This window comes from Xiphophorus maculatus, chromosome 9 (assembly GCF_002775205.1).
Source record: "Xiphophorus maculatus strain JP 163 A chromosome 9, X_maculatus-5.0-male, whole genome shotgun sequence".
In the NCBI taxonomy this organism is placed as follows: Eukaryota; Metazoa; Chordata; class Actinopteri; order Cyprinodontiformes; family Poeciliidae; genus Xiphophorus; species Xiphophorus maculatus.
Window position 1 is genome coordinate 29,366,900 of NC_036451.1, and position 14,824 is coordinate 29,381,723.

Below are 14,824 nucleotides of genomic sequence, written 5' to 3' on the forward strand. Positions count from 1 at the left end.
ATCTTGGTCTCTTCTGAGGATTCTGGGTCTGTGGAACAACCTGATAACGGTTCTCCTGAGCTTTTCTCCTCTGGAGAAACCTTTTCACTTACGACATCAACTGGGTCCACTTGGTCCTGTAAGTCTTCCTCCTTCTCTTGGGAAACTGTGATGTCTTTTTTTGGGAAACCGTCTTCCTCAGCTCTCAGCAGCAGGAGATCCTCTTTCGCTCTTTGTAAATCATTTTTTACGCAACTTATTTCCAGCTGGTATTTCTCTGCGTCATGTTTAAATGCAGTGACTTCCTTTTCATACTGACAGTTGAGCTGCTGGTACAAACCGTTTACCTTCTCCAGCTCAGCCTGGGCACTGCTTTCTCTGTTTTGCAGGATTTTAATCTCTGTTGTTGCGTTATTTTGGAGGATGGCATATTCAGATCTCAGGTTGTCCAGACTCGCCTTCGCCTTCTCTACTGTCTGCAGATGTGCTTTTCTCTCCTCCTTTACCTGCTGCTGAAGTTTTTCAAGTTGTTGCAGCGCAGATCGGTTTATATCCCAAATTAGTTTTTCTGCCTTTTGTCTCTGTAAAAGAGCCATTTGGTCCTGCCTTATCTTCTGTTGGTAAGTCTCAATCTGCTGCTGTAAATCCACTGTGTCGTTTCTATATCTGCATTTAAGCTCCTCATGTGAAACATGAACCCGATCCAGTTCATGGAACATCTGCCTGTCCCTGTGTCTCAGAATAAAGATCTTTCTTGCCATTCTTTGGAAGAGCTCTTCCTTCTCAGCTCTCAGATTGTTGACTAGGTTCAGGTTCTCTCTCTCTCTCTCTATATTGGCGTCTTTCTCATGTCTCGCCTCCTGCCGATATCTCTCCAGGTCTTGCTTAAGTCCAGAAACGTCACTATGATATTTACCGTTGAGTTCACTATATGAATGTTTGAGCTCAGCCAATTCTTCCTGCAGACGTTTCTCGTTGTCTTGCAGGGACGCGATCTTATGGGACATTTCCAGAAACATCTTGTCCTTTTCAGCTCTCAGGTCTTCTAACCTGGCGCTCTCCGTTTCCAGACTGGAGTCCAGTCTTTGGGTTTCCCCGTGTAAAATATCCAAGTGTGCAGGAGCGAAGCTGCCTTGGGGGTTTTGCCAGACTCCCGTTCTTGCCTGGAGTCCCATCATCCTGTTGCGGTATTTCTCAAATTGGTGAAACATTTCTACCTCAAATCCTTCAGCCAAAATCTGTCGCCGTAAATTACTTGAACCGTCGTTTGGAAAGAGCTTTGCGCACGTCTGAACTGGTCAGTGATATTGCAAGCAATGAAAAATATGCAGAATTGTGTCACATACAATTCTGCAGTTGATGACATCACAGACTGCATCGCCAGTGACATCACAGAGTCTTCCTTTGCTGGCGGTGTGACATCATTCCACCACCAAATATCTCACTCTTCATTCTTGTTTACATTCAAAATAGTCCATGATTCACTGGTTTTTATCCAAACTCATTTCTGTTTTGGGCCAGATCAAAAACCTGAATGTTCATAAAGGGCCTGTTGCACCAGAACATATTGATGAAAACCAATTAAACTGTTAAAATATCAATAAATAGGTGTTTCAGCATCAATACGTGTTTCTTAAAATAACCTAATATTGAACATCTTTTCACACTAATCAGTTCATCCAGGATTGTTTTTGTGCTTTTCTGCAATCATCACAGATTTTGTGGCGCTAAGTTAGAAATATCTGTAAGGAATTTTTTACAATATTTGTGCTAACATATGATGTTAAATGTGATCTTTTATTAATCTCTCTATCGGTCATGGACTATAACTTGGCATCAGGTCAGGCTGAGACAGCAGGCACTTGAACCCAAATGTTTATGGACAATTTTGAGAAAAAATGTTAATAAACTCAGAAAACATGTTGATAAAGTCAGAAAACATGTGGGGATCTGTTGATTGTTGTGTGAATTTTGCGGTTATTTGTAAAAACTGGAGGGGCCCATTGCTATGATTTGGAGTCTAGAGGGCCACATAGAAAGCTATGGCGGGCCAGATTTGGCCCTCGGGCCTTGAGTTTGACACACGGGCCATATATGATAATCTATAGAACTTTTTTCAATATCTAAACATTGGGAAGTTAATTTTGCTTGTTTAGTCAAACATTTATTTTCTTCTGTATTGTGGAAAAAGAGAGTGGGAAAGAAAATTTATAATAAATCGATGTAAACAATATGAAAAGTAAAATATAAAAACTAAAACTATTGATTTATAAATCTTGTTGAAAGTTGGTTAGGATTGATTAAGCCTCGTTGTTAATATCAGGCTTAAAACTCAAAAATTGTAAATGAGTGAAAGTTGTAATGTACTAGTATTGTGGTTTGTTTATTGTTGTCATAGCAACTGCCTGTCAAGATGGCTGTCAGTTAAAACAAAGAATGTTGTAATCTATATTTTCAGTATGTTTTTGTTAGCTTTTTAAAGGCACAATGTACTTCTTATTATAAATAGTTTCTAGTGAGAAAATAAAAGTGTGTATTTTTTATCCGGTTTCTACTGTAGAAAACTTTTTCCACATTTTAATCTTCTAATCAAAATTAAATTACACGTTATCACAGAACTGTTCAGTTTAAATATCAATAACTTTCAAGGACTAGAAGCAAAGTTTAGTGCTTTAATTACTGATTAAACACAAAACTAAAGCACCACTTTCACATTTTTTATTGTGAAAACCTCATATCCACATATGTCAACCAAGCAAGAATTTTGCAGTATTAACTTATGTTTTGCGGCGGTCTTTGACCAAGCTCAGGAACTTCTCTGCACTGATCTCATCATCAATCACAGTGTAATGGATACCCTGGTTTGGTAGCAGGATAAACATGGAGACGCCTTCCTGTTATGGCAGCTGTCTGTTTTTCATTCTTCTCTACTTCTCCAACGGCGAGATAGAGAACATTTCCTGGATGTTAGACGTTCTGCTGTCGTCCTCCAGGCGGCCTTCAGAGGCCATCATGCACGGACTCAAATTGCAAAAATGCACAAAGCCGCTGCCATCATTCAAGCTAATTTCAGGAGACACAAACAGCAAACAGACTATAAGAGACGATGCTGGGCAGTGACTGTCATACAGCAGAGGTTTAGAGCGCAGAAATGTAAAGAACTTCAGGAAAAGCGTTACCAAGATGTTAGAAGAGCCGTCATCGTTCTTCAGGCTGCATATCGAGGAATAAAGTCCAGACGAATGATCGGAAAAAGGCGAGAGGCTGCCAGCGTCATCCAGAGCGCCTTCAGAGTCCACCGTGAACGGCAACGGTACCTGAAACTGAAATCATCCGCTCTCACGATTCAGAGGAAATATCGAGCCACTTCAGAAGCCAAAGTGATGAAGAACAGATACTCGCTGATGAGGAAGGCTGTCGTCACTCTTCAGAGATGCTGCCGAGCCTGGAAGGAAAAACGACAGGTAGCCATAAACCAAGTCGTGTCTAGATTTTAATATCTGGGAGGAATCTAACCAAATTCTGTGATTTTTACTTTGAATTCATGCTGGCTGGTTTCAGGTCCTGGAGGCAGCCCGGGCAGAGCAGAGACTCCATTTTACGGCTGCGGTTTTCCATCACCTGTCAAGAAAACTAGAGCTCATCCCACTTCCCCATGCTGGAGATTTTAGTTTAACAGTAATAATAAATAAAGTTATCTTTAAAATGAATCACTCAAGTGACATCAAGGCCCAACAGTAGACTTAAGTGTCAATAAAGTTAGTTTAACAGTAATAATAAATAAAGTTATCTTTAAAATGAATCACTCAAGTGATATCTAGGCCCAACAGTAGACTTAAGTGTCAATAAAATAAATCTGGTTGTGTGTGTTGTTTTTGTCTCATGCAAACTTTGCTTTAATTTTACTTTTTTCTATCTAATCATAAGAAATCATAGTCAGTCAGAGAGAGTCATTAAACAGGAAAAGCAGGTTTCCTGGAAAAAGAGGAAGTAAGTTCCAGCCTGCAGATTTATAAAAAATAGCTGAGACTATTCCTTATTTTAAATCATGAAAGTTTAAAGAATGAAATCTAAACATTTTGGTAATTTGATAAGATTCAAAGTAAAATACTTATATTAATATTGGTTTACTTGTAATAATATTTACACGAACATTTGTGGGAACACTTACAAGAAAAACAAGTAACTGTAACTTTGGCATCAAATAATTAGAATCATGGATTATTCTTGGTTTCTTTTCAGAAAAACATCTGTAATAACTCACATTAGGATTATAATAAGTATAATTAATAAGTTATGGTTATAAAATCATAAATGAATGATAGATCAGAGAAGCTGAAGAAAATAAATGTGATATAAGTTATGGTTATAAAATTATAAATGAATGCTAAATCAGAGAAGCTAAAGAAAATAAATGTGATATAAATGTGATTTTGACATTGAACTTGAAATGGTGTAAAAGGTGTAACTGCAATTAAACATCACTGATATGTTGGAGGTAGAGAGTAGGTGAAAGGTGAAAGGCAAGGAACTAACAGGAGAGCAGAGATGATCAACGCCTTATTTAGAGAGTAGGTGAAAGGTTGTGCAGGAAATGGACAGGAGGTTGAGCAACTCTGAGACATTAGCACAGACATCAGGACATAATGTCTGTAAGACAGTGATGGATATGAGATCATCTGTCTAAGCAGACAGCCAATGAAACAAGCCCAGCAACAGTGCTAGCCAAAGAAACCCTATAAAAGGTGAGTGCAAAAGAGGAACCGTTCGTTGGATCCTCCGGGCAGCTTCGAGCCAAGAGATGGACAAAGAACTCTGCAGCTGAAGAAGAGCCGGGGCCACGGAGCCGAAGACTGTCCGGCCATGGGGACCAACCCGTCAGCCCTGCAACCTGTGGCTTCAAATCGCACTTCTCTCATCGGCTGGGTTCAGACCCCAAAGACAAAGATGAAGACAAAGGCAAAGACAAAGAAGAAGAACTGGTGCCTTCCTTCCTGCCAGCACCAAGTCCTGTGTGACCTCACCATCCATGCGGAGAGGAGGCTCATCAGACCTACAGAGATTCCTGCCTTCGCTGATCAACATCTTCCTCCTGCTGCAACACCTTCTTCATCATCAGACCTGCGGAGATCCTGGCCTTCATCGATCGGCGTCTTCCTCCTGCTGCAGCACCTTCTTCGTCGTCGTGCCAGGTCTGGGGTTCGAGGCGCCAGGCTCCGTCCGTCTCTCTCAAAGGTTCCTTTTTTAGTTTTCAGTGTCAGCAGTAGGGAAAGATAGACTAGATGATTGATTTTACTTATTTGATTATTTCTGCTACTGAATTAAGCTGTACTGACCCTTGCAAAACTGCCTTACTAATAAAATATTTAGCATAAAGAAAATCTAAAAGATGTTGTGGACATTCAGTTAATGAGTCACCTTAAAGTTCTTTGATGGTTGTAAAATAGCTGTGATGTTTGATTCTGGAGAGGAAAAAGTTTAAAATGTTTTTAGGTTGCTGGTAGCCCAAATTTAAAACGTCATCCTTGGGACTCGCCCGAGTCACTAAAACCTACCTGGTTCAATAACAAATGCAAGTTGTAAAATAGAGAACGAGCGACCGTTAACAGGTGTGCTCTGTGAAACTAGTTGGCTGTAGGCTGCTCAGTCTGGCTAATTCACAGGGGGAAGAAGGGTGGGACACCTGGATGTTGGCCGTCAGAAACCAGGCGAATCGTTTCTCGAAACCAGCTTAAACAGAGTTTACTTCAGTTCTGGACAGGGTAAATCCCGGCAGATTTAGGAAACTCAATTAACCCGTTAGATGGAGAGCTGGTAGCACATCTCCCCTCTCAGAAGAGGAAGCAGAGAGTGAGAGAGTAGAGACAGAAAGGAGGGGGGGGGTGTTGCGCAACAACAAGTGGCGCCCAACGTGGGGCTCGACTAACGAAGTAGGAGGGCCCTACCTGCCAAGTCAGTGAAAACAGATGTAAGGATCTGAATAGCTCACTTGGTTTGTTAACTCTTAGGGAATAGAGTTAATGGTGACTGATAAGGCCGTCAGTCACAACCCTTGCAGTAACTGTATGGCATACAGGTGAGGGAAAGCTTCTACTGAGGATAAATGACCGGATCCAGACAGTGAAGCTAGTAGCCAACATAGTCTAGACCCATCCCTGCTCAAGAGCGCAAAGAGAGGCTTTGGGGGATAGACAACTCGAACCGACAGAGAGACGGAGTGATGGATGATCACTTCGAGGAGGAAAATCTGGGGAAGAAACCGGAGGAAGCCGGCCGCCCAGATCGTTTGGAAAAGGAGGAGACCTCAACAGAACTGCATCAACTTTCTACACAGCTACTGTGACTCAGACCTGAAGCAAGGGGGGACGTTGGTTCCAAGAATGAGGAACTGAAACATCAACCCCTGACAAAGGAAAGTTGGCTCAGTCTTGCTGGAGTGGTTCGTGATGTAATGCTGACAAGAAAAGAAAAGACCAGCCAGCAAGCATGCACAAGAAACAGAGAAAAGTATCATCAGCTGACGATGGATGAGGAAGCACACCGCGTCCTCCACTGCAGCCATCGAGAAGACATCCGGCAACAGAGGAACAAACACCAGCAGCTGACATCATCACACAGACGCAGACATGGTTAAAGACATCCTGCTGGACCCGGAGCTTGAAATTGGGCCAGCACAACCCACCAGTAAGAAACCACCGCAAGCGACATCTGAGAAGCCAGGACAACTGGAAGGGACAGTCCACACCGATGGATCCAGAAAGGGGTCCGACCAGTCGGCATACTGGGGATTTATTCTGAAGCAAGACGGCAAAGAGAGATGCCGTCAGAAAGGAAAAGCTCTCGGTAGTGCTCAAGCCGGAGAAGTAACGGCAGTACTGGAAGGATTGCTGGAGCTGGTGAAAAGGAAAATCAAGAGTGCCAGACCCGAGAGAAGCAGCTTGAGAGTGCGAGAGGGAAACAAGTAGCTCATCACAACTTATGGAAGAAGAAAGCAGAACTGAGGCTCCGCCCGAAACTTGAGGTGCAGCGACAAGGCGCACACCTGAGAAGAAGCCCTATGGAGGGGCAAAGATGACGACCTTTCGTGCCACTAAGAAAGGTTGTCTCTGCCGGTGTCGAGGTGGGACAGAACACCTAAGGACAGGTGGTCCTAGAGTAGCACGGGGACCAGGTAGTACGGTGCGTGCATAAGGCCCTCGAATATGCAGGCGTGCTACACCCCCGTGAAGAACTGAGCAAGCAGGACTGCTGGATGTCCCTTCAGCCCATCCGATGCAGCTGTGTGACTTTGAGGTATGTGGTCGATACGCAGGGCACCCAGGGCAGCGGATGGAAGGTTTGTTCATCAAGAGCACAGTCCCATGGGGTTCAGTCTGCATGGACGTAGCAGAGCCAATGGGGACAACAGGAAAGAGAGGTGAGAAGTACCTCTTGGTGCTGATGGACACAGTGACAACTGCTAGAAGAGCAGGTCTTCCCCTGCAGAGGAACTCCGTTCACGTCACAGAAAGCAGGGAGGCGAAGACACTTCTCCTTTTTGCTCAGAGAAGAAAAAGGGAAGTTGCAGCTCAAAGTGTCACTGAAAGCAGGGCAGAGAGTTTGGATTAAAGCTCAAGATCGGCCTGCAACTACGGTGATCAAGCTGAGATTCAACGCCCGAGTTTTTGTAAAGCAAGTACTGAACTTCAACACAGTACTACTGATGAAGAAAGGGGTCCATGAGGAAGCAGTGCTCAAGCCAGTTCTTAGCTACAGCGAACCAGAACATTACGAGAAGATGGCCAGAGAATCAAGCACCATGCCATCCTACAGTAGACTGGCCACTATTACAGGAAGGTTGCCGTTCAAAGAACAACTTCAAGGCTTTGGACTGGGAGGGCCGTGAAGAAATTGGACTATGCTAAAGAAGAACTCCTGTCACAACCTGATGGATTAAAATGGAAAAGGATCATGATTACGTATAAAGCATCATGATGCTTATGCTTTTTGCTTTGCTCTGCTGAACAGCCACAATTTTTTTTTTTGAGGCCTTCTGTCTCAGCCCATCTTCCCTAAAGAACCATCCCACATCCTGAAGAACTGACAGTTCATCCAGCGAAGGTTCCTGTAGAAGAATCAGAGCGATCCAAGTTTTCTTCGACATTCATCACCTCGTGGGGGAAATCAAAACTCCAAGGAGGGGGTGTCAAGAGAAGTGGAGTTTTGATGACTACACTGAGCCCTCTGTGACAACTGCGGATGAAGAATCTGCATCTTCACATCCCAGACGAACCTCTTCTCTTTCCAGGGGATGAGGACGGCGAACTGCAGGAGGGTGATGGACTCCCAGCATGTGAAAGGTCTGACCTCGTGGAGGGGGTGTCAAGAAAACTAGAGCTCATCCCACTTCCCCATGCTGGAGATTTTAGTTTAACAGTAATAATAAATAAAGTTATCTTTAAAATGAATCACTCAAGTGACATCAAGGCCCAACAGTAGACTTAAGTGTCAATAAAGTTAGTTTAACAGTAATAATAAATAAAGTTATCTTTAAAATGAATCACTCAAGTGATATCTAGGCCCAACAGTAGACTTAAGTGTCAATAAAATAAATCTGGTTGTGTGTGTTGTTTTTGTCTCATGCAAACTTTGCTTTAATTTTACTTTTTTCTATCTAATCATAAGAAATCATAGTCAGTCAGAGAGAGTCATTAAACAGGAAAAGCAGGTTTCCTGGAAAAAGAGGAAGTAAGTTCCAGCCTGCAGATTTATAAAAAATAGCTGAGACTATTCCTTATTTTAAATCATGAAAGTTTAAAGAATGAAATCTAAACATTTTGGTAATTTGATAAGATTCAAAGTAAAATACTTATATTAATATTGGTTTACTTGTAATAATATTTACACGAACATTTGTGGGAACACTTACAAGAAAAACAAGTAACTGTAACTTTGGCATCAAATAATTAGAATCATGTATTATTCTTGGTTTCTTTTCAGAAAAACATCTGTAATAACTCACATTAGGATTATAATAAGTATAATTAATAAGTTATGGTTATAAAATCATAAATGAATGATAAATCAGAGAAGCTAAAGAAAATAAATGTGATATAAATGTGATTTTGACATTGAACTTGAAATGGTGTAAAAGGTGTAACTGCAATTAAACATCACTGATATGTTGGAGGTAGAGAGTAGGTGAAAGGTGAAAGGCAAGGAACTAACAGGAGAGCAGAGATGATCAACGCCTTATTTAGAGAGTAGGTGAAAGGTTGTGCAGGCAATGGACAGGAGGTTGAGCAACTCTGAGACATTAGCACAGACATCAGGACATAATGTCTGTAAGACAGTGATGGATATGAGATCATCTGTCTAAGCAGACAGCCAATGAAACAAGCCCAGCAACAGTGCTAGCCAAAGAAACCCTATAAAAGGTGAGTGCAAAAGAGGAACCGTTCGTTGGATCCTCCGGGCAGCTTCGAGCCAAGAGATGGACAAAGAACTCTGCAGCTGAAGAAGAGCCGGGGCCACGGAGCCGAAGACTGTCCGGCCATGGGGACCAACCCGTCAGCCCTACAACCTGTGGCTTCAAATCGCACTTCTCTCATCGGCTGGGTTCAGACCCCAAAGACAAAGATGAAGACAAAGGCAAAGACAAAGAAGAAGAACTGGTGCCTTCCTTCCTGCCAGCACCAAGTCCTGTGTGACCTCACCATCCATGCGGAGAGGAGGCTCATCAGACCTACAGAGATTCCTGCCTTCGCCGATCAACATCTTCCTCCTGCTGCAACACCTTCTTCATCATCAGACCTGCGGAGATCCTGGCCTTCATCGATCGGCGTCTTCCTCCTGCTGCAGCACCTTCTTCGTCGTCGTGCCAGGTCTGGGGTTCGAGGCGCCAGGCTCCGTCCGTCTCTCTCAAAGGTTCCTTTTTTAGTTTTCAGTGTCAGCAGTAGGGAAAGATAGACTAGATGATTGATTTTACTTATTTGATTATTTCTGCTACTGAATTAAGCTGTACTGACCCTTGCAAAACTGCCTTACTAATAAAATATTTAGCATAAAGAAAATCTAAAAGATGTTGTGGACATTCAGTTAATGAGTCACCTTAAAGTTCTTTGATGGTTGTAAAATAGCTGTGATGTTTGATTCTGGAGAGGAAAAAGTTTAAAATGTTTTTAGGTTGCTGGTAGCCCAAATTTAAAACGTCATCCTTGGGACTCGCCCGAGTCACTAAAACCTACCTGGTTCAATAACAAATGCAAGTTGTAAAATAGAGAACGAGCGACCGTTAACAGGTGTGCTCTGTGAAACTAGTTGGCTGTAGGCTGCTCAGTCTGGCTAATTCACAGGGGGAAGAAGGGTGGGACACCTGGATGTTGGCCGTCAGAAACCAGGCGAATCGTTTCTCGAAACCAGCTTAAACAGAGTTTACTTCAGTTCTGGACAGGGTAAATCCCGGCAGATTTAGGAAACTCAATTAACCCGTTAGATGGAGAGCTGGTAGCACATCTCCCCTCTCAGAAGAGGAAGCAGAGAGTGAGAGAGTAGAGACAGAAAGGAGGGGGGGGGTGTTGCGCAACAACACACCTCAGGCCATAAAGATCCAACGAGCCCTGAGAGCCCACTGGGCTTTGGAATCAGCAAAAAGACAGATCCAGTCGGTCGTTACCATACAGGTACACCCGGAAACCAGAACCAGTGATGTACTGTTGGGTTTAGGAGCGTAGCACCCGACTATAAACTGTTCTCTGGGCTTTTCTCAGCGTTGGGTTAGAGCGAGGCTGCAGAGGAGACGACATCTGGAGGACAGGAGGAAGGTGGTGATGGTCCAGAGAGTGGTCAGGCGTTGGTTAGCGCGCCGCCACAAAGCCGCCGCCGTCATCCAGGAAGTGACCCGAAAATTCCTCCTGGACAGGCGACAGAAGAGGGCTCAACGAGGAATCGTCAAAGCTCAGGTGAGGCTAAAGCTAACGCTGCCTGTGCCATTAGCTAACGCTACCATTAGCTAAGTCTGTACTTAAGCTGACTGACTAAACTTTGAAGAGCAAATTTACTTGGTCATTTTGGAAGTTTTTAGTTGAATAAAGTTTGACATTTGTGAAATTTTGTTTATCGACTGATACAAACCCTGCAGCTGGTTTGTTTATATTCATGATCTTACTTTAAAGTTTAACTCAGCATTTCCATTTCCTTTTGTTTAGTGTTTTTTAAAAACTTTATAGAGCAAGCAAATACTAAAAAAATAACTAAATTACTGTAAAACCAAACTTAAACAGGGTTTTGCATAATTTCCTTATTGAAAGAATATCGTTCAGTGCATTGACTCTTGGTTTCAGAATGGGTTTTTAACTAGCATTATAGCATTAGCTTCCGCTAAATACCGTTTTGGTGTAGCACTTTAGCATTAGCCAAGCTAATGTTTTGATTTTGCTTTAAGGTTTAACATAACTAACTTATTCAGGTAGCGGTTCCCACCTCGGTAATCTTAAAATACTTTTGTTTTTTTATGTTTAAGATTGTTGTAGTCATTGTGTTTAACATAAAGTGCAACTTTAAGTTAAATATTTTATAAAAACTGTTGAGATAAATCATTAAAAGCCCCAAATTAGGTGATGAATTAGTCTAAATCTCTGGCCAGAACTCCACGGTCCGGTTGACGTATCAGAGGCTCAAACGGCTCCATCCTGTGTCCCTGCAGGCTCTGTGGAGAGGACACCGCTCCCGCATGCTGAGCGACAAACCCAAACTCGTGAAGCTGAGGCTCCGCTTGCGCAAAATCTCTGCTGAAGTACGAGAGGAAGACAAACTGTGCAACAAAACCTCTTCTGCGCTGGAGTATCTCCTCCGATACAAACACTTCTCCTTCATCCTGGAGGCCCTGAAGAACCTCGGTAAGACCAGGACTGGATTGTTTTCGCTCGCTGCTGTCGGCTGAGTGGTGATGGAAACGTTTTTTATGCAGAGGCCGCCACCAGGCTGTCGCCAGAGTGCTGCGAGCGGCTGGTGGGAAGCGACGCCACCGGTGTCATCTTCACGCTGATACGCAGCTGCAACCGGAGCGGACCCTGCATGGAGGTCATCACCTTCTCCGTCCAGATCCTCCTCAACCTCTCCAAGGTACAACTGACGTCTCCGGTTCATAACATCGATGCTTTTCTGACTATGAATATCTTTCATTTTTATACAAATCTCAACTTGTTTACAAAAGCTGATTGAAATTTACCAACTTAATCTTTCAGGTTTTTTTCCCTTAATTTTATTGGTTTTACAAAAACAGGCTCTAGTTGTACTTTTCATAAAGCCCTCCTGTATTGAATCCTTTTTTTGAACTGCGCCCTCTGGTGGAAGATGTTGGTAGTACATGCGGCAAATGCAAATTAAAGACCAACAAGGCTAAAATCAGAGGTGGGGACTCGAGTCACATGACTTGGACTCGAGTCAGACTCGAGTCGTTAAAATCACGACTTGAGACTTGACTTGAAAAAATGCTCAAAGACTCGGACTTGACTTTGACTTTCATGCCATTGACTTGGGACTTGACTCGACTTGAAGCTGTTTACTTGAAAAGACTTGATATTTTTTACTCAAAGTCTTAAAATGTAAAACACATTATTTATAAAGTGGCGTCATTAATTAATTTCACTCATTCCGTATCAATATGCGCAGACCGTCGCTATGGTTTTCCTCTCTCCTTATGTACGTATTTGTACGTAGCTGCAGCACAACCAATCAAATTAACAGGATTTGGACGTTTAAAAAAACGCGGCAAAGCTGCAGAGCTCAGGGAACGAAATACAAAATAACCGCTCGAATATGCTTCCGCGAGTAATTTCTTTTGGCTACGTAGGTTATGAACTTTCGACTAAAAAACGAACTGCAACTTGTAAAACATGCAAGAAGAGAATATCGGATGGAGATGCCACGACGTCCAACTTTGTCCGGCATTTGAAGCTTCACAAAGATCGGTAGGTGGCGCTTTTCTTTTGCTGTAAGATAGTTGACTTTAGCTAACTTCGTGTTAGCATGTGTACTCCGGGTTAAATTGGTGATGATTTACCATAAATCCGGTCCTTCAAATGCCTCCACAAATAATGTGCACCGTGTTAGCTCAGGAAGCCGGTGGATAGTGAGCGGGGCTCCGGAACAGAAAGCAGATTCTGGACCTGAACACAGGGAACAGAGTCTCTCTGTCCCATCATGATGATGAGCCGGGTCTAGTATCATCTAAGGATGGTTGGTGTATTTGAAGACATCTACGTTGGGAAATTATATTGACAATATATTGTTTTGACAGGTCAGAGAAAAGAGGAAAAAACTGCTGTTATGGTTCTTTGTATTGTGCTGTGGAAATGTCAGCATTTTCGTCTTTTTTTATTGAATATCAAGTTTAACAGAACTGGGCAATAAAGTGGTCCAATTTAAAAATGTTTTTTATACTTTGTGTTCAGCTACACATGTTCTATCATTTGAGATAAATACATATTTTAAAACGAACAAATGGTCTATTATTTTAATTTTTTGTATAATTGCAAATTATAAAAATAAAATAAAAACGACTCGAAATGACTTGAAATTAAAGGTTCCTGACTTGAGACTTGACTCGACTTTTGCCTGTCTTTACTTGAGACTTGACTCGGACTTGAGGACAAAGACTTCAGACTTACTTGAGACTTGCAACACAGTGACTTGGTCACACCTCTGGCTAAAATAAAGTATTTTTGGTGCTTAAAAAATCTCTAATAGTCATACATTAAGTAATAATTAAAGTACTATAAGCTGTTATTAGTGTATCTATCTAACTGTTTCAGGCCTTAAAAGGACGATAAATTGTCCCAGAAGTTTTTGCAATAAACGATAATATTGTCTGACTTTTGTCATCCTGTTTTTGGTAGAAAGAAGAAAAAAATATAAATTATTGAGCTTGTTTTAATTTGTCATGTGATTAATTAATTTATTTAATCAGAGATCAATCAGAGGAGATGGTTCAAATCTAACTATTAACACTCAAATGTGTATTTTCCCTCAGTACCACCTGACCATAGAGGCGGTGTATTCGGTGGAAAACTCCCTGGAAACGCTGCTGGATTTACTGCAGAAATACCGGGAGAAAGCCGGGGACAAGGTGGCCGAAAAGGGCGGCAGCATCTTCACCAAAGCCTGCTTCCTTCTCGCTCTGCTGCTGCAGGACGAGCGCCGCGCTCAGGTCTGAAGCAGACAAAAAAATCTTTCCCACTAATCCTTACGAAAACATTTAAATTTAATCCATTTCCCCTCAGGAGGTGGTGAAGCTGCCTAAAGTTTTGGACCGGATACGCAGCATCTACCGGCTCACCGCGCGGAAACACAAAATGGACGAAGAGCGCAGCATCACCAGGCAGAGAATCAACGCCTCGATCAACGGGAGCTTCTTTGTTCCGCCAACGCCGCGCAAATCCAAACCGCCACCAAAGTAGGCAGCATCTGATCTGTACAAACCCAAACAGGACTTTTGGTTCTGTGGAAACTAAAATGCTGTTTTCTGTGGAGCTAAATTAGTGTCAGAAAGATTCACAAAGCATACAGTAAAATCTGCATGTGTGCAATAAGACGTAATAAGTGTAAAAGAAGATTTGTAAACGTACGACATTATTCGCTGTTCTGTACAACACGATGCAAATCTTACTGTGAATGTTGGGACTAATTTAGCTCCATATTTTTGTGTCGTTCAGGTTTGTACCGGATTGGGTTCTGAGGAAGGACAAACTGAAAGACGTCGTCGATCCCCTCAGGGCGATCCAGATGGTGGCGGAAACGCTCGCCATCGTTTTATAAACAGAAAACCTTCAAGAGTCTTTTTGTTTTCACAGAAAACCTCAGATTT

At 42.4% G+C, this 14,824-nt stretch overlaps 1 protein-coding gene across 1 annotated transcript; it reads left to right on the top strand.

Annotated features, from left to right (window-relative positions):
* Nucleotides 1–3,014: 3,014 nt before the first annotated feature.
* Nucleotides 3,015–14,824, top strand: LOC111609740 (abnormal spindle-like microcephaly-associated protein homolog). Its single transcript, XM_023339822.1, has 8 exons — nucleotides 3,015–3,443; nucleotides 10,557–10,640; nucleotides 10,728–10,919; nucleotides 11,663–11,855; nucleotides 11,927–12,081; nucleotides 13,991–14,167; nucleotides 14,241–14,413; nucleotides 14,673–14,824. The coding sequence occupies exons 1-8, from the start codon at nucleotides 3,015–3,017 to the stop codon at nucleotides 14,773–14,775; spliced, it is 1,506 nt and encodes a 501-aa protein (XP_023195590.1). The 3' UTR covers nucleotides 14,776–14,824.